The following is a 12,202-nucleotide window of genomic DNA, read 5'->3' on the forward strand; positions in this document are numbered from 1 at the left end:
AAGGGTTTATTCAGCTTACACTTCCACATGGCTGTTTCATCACCAACGGAAGTCAGGACTGGAACTCACGCAGGTCAGGAAGCAGGAGCTGATGCAGAGGCCGTGGAGGGATGTTTCTTACTGGCTTGCTTCCCCTGGCTTGCTCAGCTTGCTCTCTTATAGAACCCAAGACCACCAGCCCAGGGACGGCACCATCCACAATGGACTGGGCCCTCCCCCCTTGACCACTAGTTGAGAAAATGCCTTACGGCTGGGTCTCCTGAAGGCATTTCCACAACTGAGGCTCCTTTTCTATGATAACTCCAGCTTGTGTCACCTTTACACAAACCAGCCAGTACCTATGCCTTGCTGGGTGTGGCGGTGCCCGCCTTTAATCCCAGCACCGGGAGGCAAAAGCAGGTGGATTTCCGAGTTTGAGGACAGCCTGGTCTACAAAGTGAGTTCCAGGACAGCCAGGATTGTTACACAGAGGAAAACCTGCCGCTCCAAACAAAACCACCACCACCAACAAAATAGAGAGATTTCACAGTCAATGAGTTTGGTCATCTCAAGGTCTCACTTAGAATTTGTTGTCATAACCTGTGACTTTAGGATGGCAGTTAAGCTTGGGTAACAGGGTCCCCATGAACCACGACTATGGCTTGGCCATCCGTAATGACAAAGACCACTTCTTTAGAAAGTTTGGTTTAGGAGCTGGAGTTGTAGCTCAGTGATAGTTCACTTGCCTAAATCTTGTCAGAGGGGCTGAGAGTGTTGCAGAACGCCTGCCTAGAATCCCCCAGTGAAGGGGATGGGGCTTCACGTGACTCTGGTCACGTGAGCAAGACCCTAGGCTCCCGCCCAGAGCACCAAAGCAACAACAGTTTTCTGTCTGAGGTTGATTGAATCTGTGGGTCAGGAAATGTGACAATTCAGAGATCAACCCATGGGGCAAGCCTGGCAAGAGCATGCTCCTCACCACGAGTTCCTGACAGAGCCAGCGGGCCATGCTGCAGCTGAAGGGTCGCGTGAGTGAGCTGGAAGCAGAGCTGGCCGAGCAGCAGCACCTGGGACGGCAGGCTACGGATGACTGCGAGTTCCTGCGCACGGAGCTGGATGAACTGAAGAGGCAGCGAGAGGACACTGAGAAGGCGCAGCGCAGCCTGACTGAGATAGAAAGTGAGGGGGCGGGGCTGGGACTGAGGGTGTGGGCAAGCAGCAAGGCAGATCACCCCTTCTTCGTGGAAGTAAAGGCGGGGTGCTGACTCTTGTCCTCAGAGGTAGAAACAGGCTTGGTGGCACTGCTGGGCTCAGTGATAGCTTGAGTCCCTATCCTGGAGGAGGGAATTTCTAGGAGAGGAAGCTGCACCACCACTTAAGGGGGCGGGGCTGGGGGAGGGAGGGTGTAAGGGGGAGGGGCGGGGGCGCCAAGTATGAAGCCTAAAGCCCTGATGATATGGATGCTGTGTTTGTAGGCATCGGTCTGCAGAGGAATTTGAATCAGGGGAATGTTTGCTTAGAGAAGGAAGACAACCTTTTATGTCCCATGTAGTGGTGTTTACGCGTAACCTCAGAACTCGGGAAGCTAAGGCAGGAGATTACCATAATGCAAGTTTGGGTTATATAGCAAAACCTTGTTTCCAGAAAAACCCCAATTAGTGACTTAGATAACCTCGAGCAGAGTGTGGTGGTATGCGCCTGTAGTCCCAGCGTACAGGATCAGAGGTTCAAGGTCATGTTGGCTACGTAACCTGAGCCACCAGAGACCATATCTTAAAAAAAAAGATGAATATCTTTAGCGCCGCTATCTTACGGAGGGAGGATGGGGGCTGTCCCAGCCAGGGGAGAGGCCTCACCTTGATCTTTCCAATGTAGAAAAGGCCCAGGCCAATGAACAGCGGTATAGCAAGTTAAAAGAGAAGTACAGTGAACTGGTGCAGAACCATGCTGATCTGCTGCGGAAGGTAGGCACTGAGGCCCCTTCTAGGCCTCCCATATACTCCACATTACAGGAGAAACAGTGCAAGCCTGGGCGGGGCAGGGGGGTCTCCAAGCTGCCCTTATGTATGTGTGCAGTCGTCCGTCCTCCATATGTCTGTATGCTTGTGTATGTGCATGTGCATGCAGTTGCTTGAGGAGGCCAGTAGAGGGCATCAGACCTCTGAAGCTGAAGTTCGAGGCAAATTGTGAGCCTAGCGTGGGTCCTGGGAACCCGACTTGGTTCCTTTGAAAGAGTAGCACATGCTCTTAACCACTGAGCCATCTCTCCAGCCCCACACTCTAAGCCCAGCTTTTTAAGACTTCTTGAGTTCTTAGAATTCCCTTAGAATTACCCTTCATTTGAGCTAGGCATAGTAGGACAACCTAAGAAGGTGGAGGCAAGATACTGTCTCAAAAAATAGATAGCCAGGTGTAGTGGCACGTGACTTTAAACCCAACACTGGCGACCAGGCGGGACTAAATAGTCAGATCCTATCTCAAAAAATAAACAAGTAGGCGTACTAGCCCACACCTGAATCCCCAAATTTAGGAAGCAGAGGCAAGAGGATTGCTGTGAGTCTGAGGCTAGCCTGTGTTACATAGTGAATTCTAAGCCAACCTGGACAAATACTATACCAGACAACCCTCCCCTTACCCCCTCAGTGTATTTTTGCAAACGCCTGTAAGTGTAATGTCTATCTGAGGGTCATAGCTTGATTCTGGCTTCCTTCTGAGTAGGAAAATACTTCTCCCGTATCTGCCTCCTTCTTACTCACAGTCTAGATCATGTTGTTAGAAGGAAGATGGGCTTTGAGCCTGAGTGATGTCAGCTAAAGACACTCTCCTCCTCTTTCAGAATGCAGAGGTGACCAAGCAGGTGTCTGTGGCCCGGCAAGCCCAGGTGGATTTGGAAAGAGAGAAAAAAGAACTAGCGGATTCCTTTGCACGTGTAAGCGAGCAGACCCAGCGGAAGGTAAGCAGGAACGGCACTCAGGGATGTAGAAGGGAGGCGTGCGTGCGTGCGTGCGTGCGTGCGTGCGTGCGTGCGTGCGTGCGTGCGTGCGTGCGTGCGTGCGTGCGTGCGTGCGTGCGTGCGTGCGTGTGTATTTGTGCCTGCAACATCATGCGTGTTGAAGTGGGTTTAGATTTAGTTTCTCTTCTGGTGCCATGCAGGTCTGGGGGACCAGATCCTCCAGCTCAGCCCCAAAGCTCCTGTGAACAGGCTTGGAGGCAGATGCAGCCCAAGGGCTTCTTCATACGCTCTATGGGTAGTTTTCAGGGGGCCGATGCTGGGGGCTGAGCATGTCGCTCAGCTGGTAGAGTTCTTATCTAGCAGGCTCACCTAGGAGGTCCTGGGGCCCATCTGTGTTGCCACACAGGAGCCAGGCATGGTAATGCAAATCTGCAATCCTAGCACTTGGGAGGTGGAGGCAAGAGGAACAGAGGCTCAGGGTCATCCTTGGCTATATAGCAAATTCAAGGTCAGCCTGGGCTACTTGAAACCCTGTCTCAAGGAAGGTTGGGGGGACCGGGCAAAGGAAAAGGGGGCCAGGCAGTAGTGGTGCAAGCCTTTTTGAACCCAGGCAGAGGCAAGTGGATCTCTGAATTTGAGGCCAGCCTAGTCTGCAGAGTTCTAGGACAGCCAGGGCTACACAGAGAAACCCTGCCTCAAAAAAAAAAAAAAGGAAAGGAAAGGAAAGAAGGAAAGATATATATATATGTATATGTATATATATATATAATCAATTATTATTACATTTTTATCAGTAATATTGTTGACATTAATAGTATCAATTGTGATCTAATATGTCATTCATTAATAATAATATGTAATATAGGGAACGATATAATTAATGTTTCAATATTAATTTATTATATTAAAATTATCGATCCTAATTAATATTGGTATTAATTGCCTTTATTAATTATTACTACAGTGGTAATCAGTTATTAGTAGTAAGTATGCGTTAGTCCTGAATTCTTATTAACGGCTAGTAAACTAACCTTCAAAAGTTACTACTGGGAAAGCAAAGCAAAACTGTTGGTGAGGACTGGGATATCAGCTTCCCGCAACCTGCCTGTTACCCACATACCTCTATAGACCTACGTGTAGTCCCGGTCAATATCGTGGAAAATGCATGCGTGTTCCTTCTTGTGAGTCCCCATTTCATGGCGCTTCTATTTTGCCTGTTTCAGACTCAAGAGCAACAGGATGTTCTAGAGACCCTGAAGCACGAACTGGCCACCAGCAGGCAAGAGCTGCAGGTCCTCCATGGCAACCTGGAAACCTCTGCCCAGGTGAGCCCCTCCCCTGAGCCCCTCCCCCCAGACCCCTGGCCCCTCCCCCGAGCCCTCCGGCCCCAGCTGTGATGCACACATGTATAATCATGTAGACACATATTACTACCTCCTGCCAGGAGCCAGGGCCTGGGCCTGGAGTCCCAGGGAGAGGACTGTTTAATTGCCTCAGTTTCTCCCTGTTTCCACATGGTGACCTCTCCAGTCTGAGGCGAAATGGCTAACGCAGATCGCGGAGCTGGAGAAGGAACAAGGCAGTTTGGCGACAGCCGCCGCTCAAAGAGAGGAAGAGTTCTCAGCCCTCCGAGACCAACTGGAAAGCACCCAGCTCAAACTGGCTGGTGCCCAGGCAAGTGACATATAGCCACTGGGGACACTATGGAGGCCAGAAATGTGCTATGAAGGGTTCGAAGGCATCTGGCCTGATTGCCAAGGTCTCCCGTGGACACAGTTTCTAAAGCCAAACGCCTCTATTCTGTAGATGAAGAGAAGTGGTGGGCTGGGTACCTCAGTGGGCAGAGCACTTGTCCAGCACGCACAAGGCCCCGAGTGCAGCCTCCAGACCACATCGACTGAATCTCCTGGCACACAGCTGTGATCCCCAACTCAGGAAATAGAGACAAGGGGAATCAGGAGTTCCAGCTATCCTCAGCTCTCTAATACTGAGTTCGAGGCCCGCCTAAGATCCATGAGTCCCTGACTAATAAAATAAATAAAATAACTTGGGGCCTGGAGAGACAGCTCAGTGGCTTAGTGCTGTGACATGTTGGGTTCTAATTATCTCTAGAAACACCCTCACAGACACAGCCAGAGTCTGCTTCATTAATCTGGGCTTATCTTAATCAAGAGGACCAAGTTAGCAATCCTCAGGAAGTAATTTGACTTCCCTGGTCGTGGAAGTGGGGGACTGGCCCATCCGAGATTGAACGTCTGTGGATGGAGGAGGTTGGGTATTGGTTTCTGCATGGAAGTGACCAGCATTGTCCCCCAATGAGAGGCTGGGAATCCATGTGGTCCCAGGTATATACTGCTTCGGGCTCATTGTGGTGTACCTGGCTGACGCTCACCTCCTTGGGTTTTTCCCAGGATTCCATGTGTCAGCAGATAAAGGACCAGAGGAGAATCCTCTTGGCAGGGGCCAGGAAGGCTGCGGAGCTCGAGATACAGGAGGCCCTGGGCCAGCTTGAAGAGCCTGCCCTCCTCATCAGCTGTGCAGGAGCCACAGGTAGACTCCCGGCTGCCCACCTGCTGGGCCCAGCTGCCCTGCACTTCCGGTTGGTGTCAAGTCCCCAGAAATTGTGACTTAAGGGGCACTGTGGCTCACAGTTTCAGAAAGTTCCAGTCCTCAGTGACGAGGAAGGCATGGAAGAACAGCTCCGTGTACTGAGCGGAGAGAGCGGAAAGCAAGACAGGAAATAGGCAGGGAGAACAGACTCCCAAGATCTAACCCCCGGGGACCTGTTTCCTTAATACGCTCTGCCTCCAACATGGCCATAGCCTCCCAGATTTTGTGAGTTCCGGGACAGGCAGAACTGTATCGTGAGACCGTGTCTTAATAACGATAATAATAATATAATAATAATAATAATAATAATAATAATAATAATAATGACATGATGACCTTGTAAGAGACACTTAAGAGTCAATCCTTGCAGTGTGCTATGGACCCTGAGATAATGTAAGGTGAGGGACAGGGCCAGGGACATGGCCCAGATGTTACAGTGCTTGTGTAGCGTATACAAAGCCCTCGATTCGAATCCTAGTACCACATACACTGGCTAGAATAGCACAGGTCTGTTATCCCACCACTTCAGGGAGGGAGGCAGGAAGATCAGAAGTTCAACGCCATCTTTGGCCACGTAGTGAGTTCAAAGCCAACCTGTCAAAAAGAAAGAAGGAACCAAAAGGGATCTACAGATTCAATGCAATTCCCATCCAAAAAAAAAAGAAAAAAGAAAGAACGAAAAACAAATAGATAATGGGCGTCTCATCAGAACCAGCACCGCCAGCCACCCTCCTGCCTTCCCTCTCTCCCTCTCTGCTTCCCTCCCATTGTAAGGAAAAGCCTGTGGGGCAGGGCCTCTCCATAGATCAGCCGGCCCACCAGCTGCTTACGGACAGCGAATTGTGTGAACCCTTGATCTGACGTTACCCTGTCTTCCTCAGATCATCTTCTCTCCAAAGTCAACTCCGTTTCCAGCTGCCTCGAGCAACTGGAAAAGAGCCGCAGCCAGTATCTGGCCTGCCCAGAAGGTAAGAGGAACGGGGGACATGGGCTCTGTCAGCAGGGGCAACCAGGCCAGGTTCAAAGATGTACAAAAGGGAGCTGGCGATACGGCTTAGTGGTTAAGAGCACTCGCTAGTAAAGAGGATCAGGGTTCAAGTCCCAGGACCCATCTCGCCTCAGAGTTTACAGCTGCCTGAAACTCCAGTTAAATGGATTTGGCGCCCTCTGCTGGCCCCCAGGGGTATCTGCATTCATATATCCCCTCACAGACATATATTAAGTAAAATAAAACTAAAAAGACCATAAAGGAAAAAAAGCCGCACCCACCGCTAGGCCTGACGTTTTACTTCCTGTGCCCTGCAGAGATCAGTGAGCTTCTGCACTCAATAACCCTGCTTGGCCACTTGACCAGTGACACCATCATTCAGGGGACTGCCACCAGCCTCCGGGCCCCACCAGAGTCGGCCGACTGTGAGTACCAGAGTGGGGGGGGGGGCGCCCCTGAGAGCAAGGAAAACAGACGTCAATTAAACATCTGTCTCTCCTGTCTCCAGCTCTGACGGAGGCCTGTAGGCAGTATGGCAGAGAAACTCTGGCCTATCTGTCCTCCCTAGAGGAAGAGGGGGCCATGGAAAAAGCTGACACCACAGCCATAGCGAACTGCCTTGGCAAGATCAAGACCATTGGCGAGGTATTGTTAGCGATGTGACTTGCTTTTTGTTGTGTGGCTGTCTCATGTAGCCCAGGCTAGCCTCAAATTCTCTTTGAAGCTAAGGATGACCCTGAACTTTCCTTCTTGCCTCCGTCCGTATTCTGCATGCTGGGTTTCAGGCCTATACCCTGTTCATGTGGAGGTGGAACCCAGGCTTTATGCATGTTTTATGCAGTCTGCTGAGCCACATCCCCTGCCCTGTTTGGTTTTCTGTTTTTGAGATGGTCTCTTATAGACCAGGCTAGCCTCAAACTTGCCATGTAGCCAAGTCTGAATGACTGATCCTCCTGCATCCACTTCCCACATGCACACATCATCGTGCCTATCCAGAAAGTATTTATATGTGTGTGTCTGTCTGTTCATCCATCTGTCTATGTGAGTGCATGTGCACATATATATCAGTATATGTCAATGTGCACATGCATGCCAGAAGAGGGCATCAAATGTCCTCTGTCACGTTCTCTCTTCTGATGCTGGGTCTCTCCCTGCACCAGACACTCAAACTCTCAAGTTTTCTCTGCTAAACTGAAAGCCAGCCACGCCCACAGACCCGCTATCTCTGCCCCACTCAGGCTCTTTATACCGGTGCTGGGATCCAAACTTCAGAACCCTGTTAAGAGGCAAGCCCTCTTACCCAGTGAGCCAGCTGTGGGTCAGCTTATTCCAAGTACAAGTGCTGTTGCATTACCTGGGAATCGGTTTATGCTCCCACCCCCAGGCCTTTCTGTGAATCCACCTTGACTCTAGAAAGAGTTAGGACTGAGAGCAACTGACATCCTTGTGTTTTGAGACAGGGTCTCACAAAACTGCCACCTCAACCTCTCTCATGCCAACACACGCGGCAAGTCCCGCCTCAGAAGGACTTGGCAGCCATGTTAGATTCACTGGCCTGGCACAGGCACTGTGCTGTGTCATTGTCTGAAGGGGGAGTAAACAGTTACCTGTCTCTAAGTATGGTTGCTAGCTTGGCAGGTAACACCTGAAACAGACATAGACGCCAGATTGTGAGAGTTCCCACTCTAGGGAGATAGAAACAGTGTTTGCCCCCGCTTCCCTCTAAGGCCCCAATGACAAAGCAAGGTTCTGTTCCCCTGAAGCTCATCCTGGGGAACCAGTGAGTTTATTGTGTTTCCTCACAGAGTAGGTGAGGGGCCACAGACAGCAACCTCACTACAGCGTCTTCACCCAGCGTGGATGATGGCTTCCCCACGGCCACAGCCTTTCTCTCGCCCCTCCTTGAGACCCTGAGGATTCTGTGCAGTTGTTGTAGAGAATAATTAATCTCAATCCAATGCTTCCAACCCTTTAGTTCCCAGATGAAAGACACACGACCTTTATATTTACAGTAAGCCTCAATCACAAGAGCTGGGCAGGTCTCCACCCCCTATGCTGTTATGTCTAATTCCCAGCCAGCAATCCTGTTAGATAATCCACCCATGTTTCATCCTGGCTGTTCTTAACTCCAATTAGCCGACTAATATGGCCGTTATTTTTATCCTTATCCCATGGCACCTTCTCGTCTCTTTGCCTTTTTTCCCACTTCATGGTTCTTCTCAAACCCCAAGCCCAGGAACCCCAAACCCCGCCTATGTCTCTTCCGCCCAGCTACTGGCTGTGGGCATCTTTAATCTCCAATCAGGGATAACTTGGGGGTCAAGGTCCCATAGCATCACCTGGGTCTAAATGATGTCACTTCGAGCATCCAAGATTGACATAGCAAAAGACCAACCCTCAACATGCAATTCAGGTAGAGCCTGACCGCTATTCAAAGTGGAAGTTTTATTCAAAATGGCTTCAGTTTAGTTCCTTCTCACCATGGTTCTGAGAATATGCCAAGGAGGGATGAACAGGAGGGTTGAACTTTCACATTGTGGAAAGTTCCAGGTGGTATCTATGACAGGCCCTGCCTCCGATGCCTTATAGGCAGTTCCTATGATAGCACCTAGAACAAAAGCAAAGACCAATTGTCCCTTTAACCTCTGTGTCACCGCTCGCAGGAACTGCTGCCCAGGGGCTTGGACATCAAGCAGGAAGAGCTGGGTGACCTGGTGGACAAGGAGATGGCAGCCACTTCAGCTGCCATTGAAGCTGCCACCACCCGGATAGAGGTAAGAGAATTCCATAGGCTTCCCACAGTGACACTTCCGTGGCTTCCCTAGAGCAGTGCTGTGCCCTCAGGAGTGTCTTGGTTTCCCTGTTAAAGAAGCCAGAACTGGGGGCTGGGGATTTAGCTCAGTGGTAGAGCGCTTACCTAGGAAGCGCAAGGCCCTGGGTTCGGTCCCCAGCTCCGAAAAAAAAGAACCAAAAAAAAAAAAAAAAAAAAAGAAGCCAGAACTGCCCAGTGTGACGGTGCACGTCTGTGGTCTCAGCTCTTGGGAGGTGAAGGCAGGAGGTTCAGGAATTCCAGGTTGTCCTCAGCTATATAGTAAATTCGAAGCCAGCCTGGGCTACATAGAGAGAGAGAGGGAGGAGAGAGGAGGGGAGGGGAGAAGAGAGGAGAAGAGCGAGCGCCAGCCAGTTGTGGTGGTGCACACCTTTAATCCCAGCACTTGAGAGACTGGGACAGGTGGATCTCTGAGTTCAAGGCCAGCCTGGTCTAAAGAGTGAGTTCCAGGACAGCCAGGGCTACAACAGAGAAACCCTGTTTCCAAAAAAATTAAAACAAGACAAAACAAACAAACAAAAACAAAAACAAAAAAAAAAAGGAAGGAAGACGAAAAGAATACAAAATCAAAACCTGAGGTCATTGCATCAGAGAGGAGAAGAAAACAAGGTCGTTATGAAGAAAGATATTTGGTGTCAGGTCACCTAACATTCCATTTCCAGGCCAACTAGTAATAATTACATGAATGTGAGTGACATTCACCTGGCTGGGACAGTCACCGGTTCAGTTTCGTTTCTGTTACTGTGATAAAAGCATCTTGACAAAAAGCAACTTAGGAGAGAAGGATTTATTTTTGCTTACAGTTTCAGGGTACTTTCCTGACATCACTGTGGCCAGATCTTGAAGCAGCTTTTCACATCCCATCCGCAGTTGAGAGCAGAGAGCAGCAATGCATACACATTTCTCTTGCCTGCTTGCTTGTGCTCAGCTTGCTTTCTCAACTCTTGCACAGTTCAGGACTCATTGCATAGGGAATGGTGCTACCCACAGTGGGCTGGGTCTTCCCACATCCCTCCCACAGACATGCCCACCAGCCGACACAATGGAGACAGTCTCTCATTCAGACTCACTTGCTGAGTGAATCTAGGTCGTTGAGTTGACAGTTAAAGCTACCCATCGCTGTCAGAATAAATGCTAGGGGGAGCCTCATAGGTCTTAAAGGGTTTCTCAGTAGAAGCTGAACTAGACCGGTGGAAAGGTCTTATATGGCTCCTTTGGTGGAAGGCCCACTTGCTACTCTGAGGTGTGTTTCGTGTACATCAGCCTAAGTACCAAGGTCAGGACTGTTGCTGGCTAGAACGGTCGGCTGCAGCTTGCTGTCTACCATCCCGACAGATGAAAGGTCTGGAATTTTTCTAACTCAAAAGGATAGAGGGGAAAATATCTAGGTTCTGTTTTCTGTGCCAACACAGCTTGTTGGATCCAGACAGTATCAAGACAGAGGTGGTTGTCCAGGTTCATGGTACATTCAGGGACTGTGCTTGTAGGGATGGGGATGTAGCTCAGTGCTTGTACGGATCCCCCAGTGAGGGACTGAGGTTATGGCTTAGCAGAGCACATGCCTAGCATGTAAGAAGCCTAAGCTCAAGTCCCAGTGATCACACACAGAGAAAAGAAAGGAAACCAGCCCTACTTCTTTTTAACAGGAAATTCTCAGTAAGTCCCGAGCAGGAGACACGGGAGTCAAGTTGGAGGTGAACGAGAGGTCAGTGTGAGCCTTGGGGGTCACAGGAGGTAAGCAAGGTGCTGCTTGTAAGCAAGGCCAGCAGGGAGGTGTCACTCACCAGCCTTCTCCAAGGCACCAAGCGGTCCCAACACCTTTCCTGCCCCTCCGTCCTACTCAAGGTTTTCCTGGTTTAGGAAAAGTCGGCCACTTTCTCCTTAGCGTCCGCGTCACCAACCGTCTCTTCTTATTAGGATCCTTGGCTCCTGTACCAGCCTGATGCAAGCTATCAAGGTGCTCGTTGTGGCCTCCAAGGACCTCCAGAAGGAGATAGTGGAAAGCGGCAGGGTAAGCGGGGCTGTGGTGTCAGCCCTTTCTCCCCCCACCTGCGCTGCCATCTGGTTTGCTCTGGGCTCCAACTGTATTCCATCACGGGGGACCTGCCATTTCTAAGGAAACTCACAGACGCTCTGGGAAGTTGAGGGTGCCTGGCGCTGCCTCTGCGAGTACTAACCCAGCTCCCGGAGGCCACACAGAGCTGTTGTGGAGAAACCGCTGACTTTGCAAGTCTAGGTCTTCCGGGAACGACTGAGGACTTTGGGAAACTGGGCAGATCGCAGGAATAAACCTGGTAGTGTCGTCCCTCAGACATGGGAGACTGATCCCTATAGATTCCCAGACCTGCAGATGCTTAACCCTTTAATCCAAGTGCTCATAACGCCTAGGCAGATCTCAAATTTGACTTCAGCCAGGGGTGCATAGCTGGTCCTTCTCCCAAAACTCCCTTCATGAGTTGGGGATGTAGCTCAGTTGGTAAAGTCCCTGCCGGACATCTATAAAACCAGGAATTCCATCCCAGACTCTGCATAAAATCATATATTGCCCCCAGCAATGGGAGGCACAGACAAGCATATCTCTGTGAGTTCAAAGCCAGCCTGGTCTATACATACAGACCCCAAGAGCTTTACGGGCTGGAGAAATGGCTCAGTGGTCAAGAGTGCTGGTCTTCTGAGGGACTCGTAGTTTAGTTCCCAGTGCACCCAGCAGGTTCACAACTACCATAGCTTCAGCCCCAGAGGATCTGTGCTCTGTCATCACCGGGCAAAGTTTAAAATGAATCATTTTTTCTTTTTAATTTTATTTATTTATGTTCTAGCGTTGCCCCCTCCTAGTCTCTTC

The 12,202-nt window shown here is 50.2% G+C and overlaps 1 protein-coding gene across 15 annotated transcripts in view; it reads left to right on the forward strand.

Moving 5' to 3' along the window:
• Hip1 (huntingtin interacting protein 1) overlaps positions 1 to 12,202 on the forward strand; it is a 134,483-nt gene that overhangs the window by 107,269 nt on the left and 15,012 nt on the right. For 12 of the 15 annotated variants that reach the window (NM_001415756.1, XM_087577676.1, XM_087577678.1 and 9 more), the window contains 12 exon segments: positions 975 to 1,158; positions 1,855 to 1,943; positions 2,816 to 2,932; positions 4,156 to 4,257; positions 4,463 to 4,606; positions 5,344 to 5,482; positions 6,424 to 6,510; positions 6,848 to 6,955; positions 7,039 to 7,175; positions 9,194 to 9,304; positions 11,007 to 11,065; positions 11,278 to 11,371. In NM_001415756.1, the coding sequence (NP_001402685.1) occupies positions 975 to 1,158; positions 1,855 to 1,943; positions 2,816 to 2,932; positions 4,156 to 4,257; positions 4,463 to 4,606; positions 5,344 to 5,482; positions 6,424 to 6,510; positions 6,848 to 6,955; positions 7,039 to 7,175; positions 9,194 to 9,304; positions 11,007 to 11,065; positions 11,278 to 11,371 (1,371 nt within the window). 15 annotated transcript variants of the gene reach the window in all.

Source organism: Rattus norvegicus, chromosome 12 (assembly GCF_021556685.1).
Source record: "Rattus norvegicus strain SHRSP/BbbUtx chromosome 12, alternate assembly SHRSP_T2T, whole genome shotgun sequence".
Classification (NCBI taxonomy): Eukaryota; Metazoa; Chordata; class Mammalia; order Rodentia; family Muridae; genus Rattus; species Rattus norvegicus.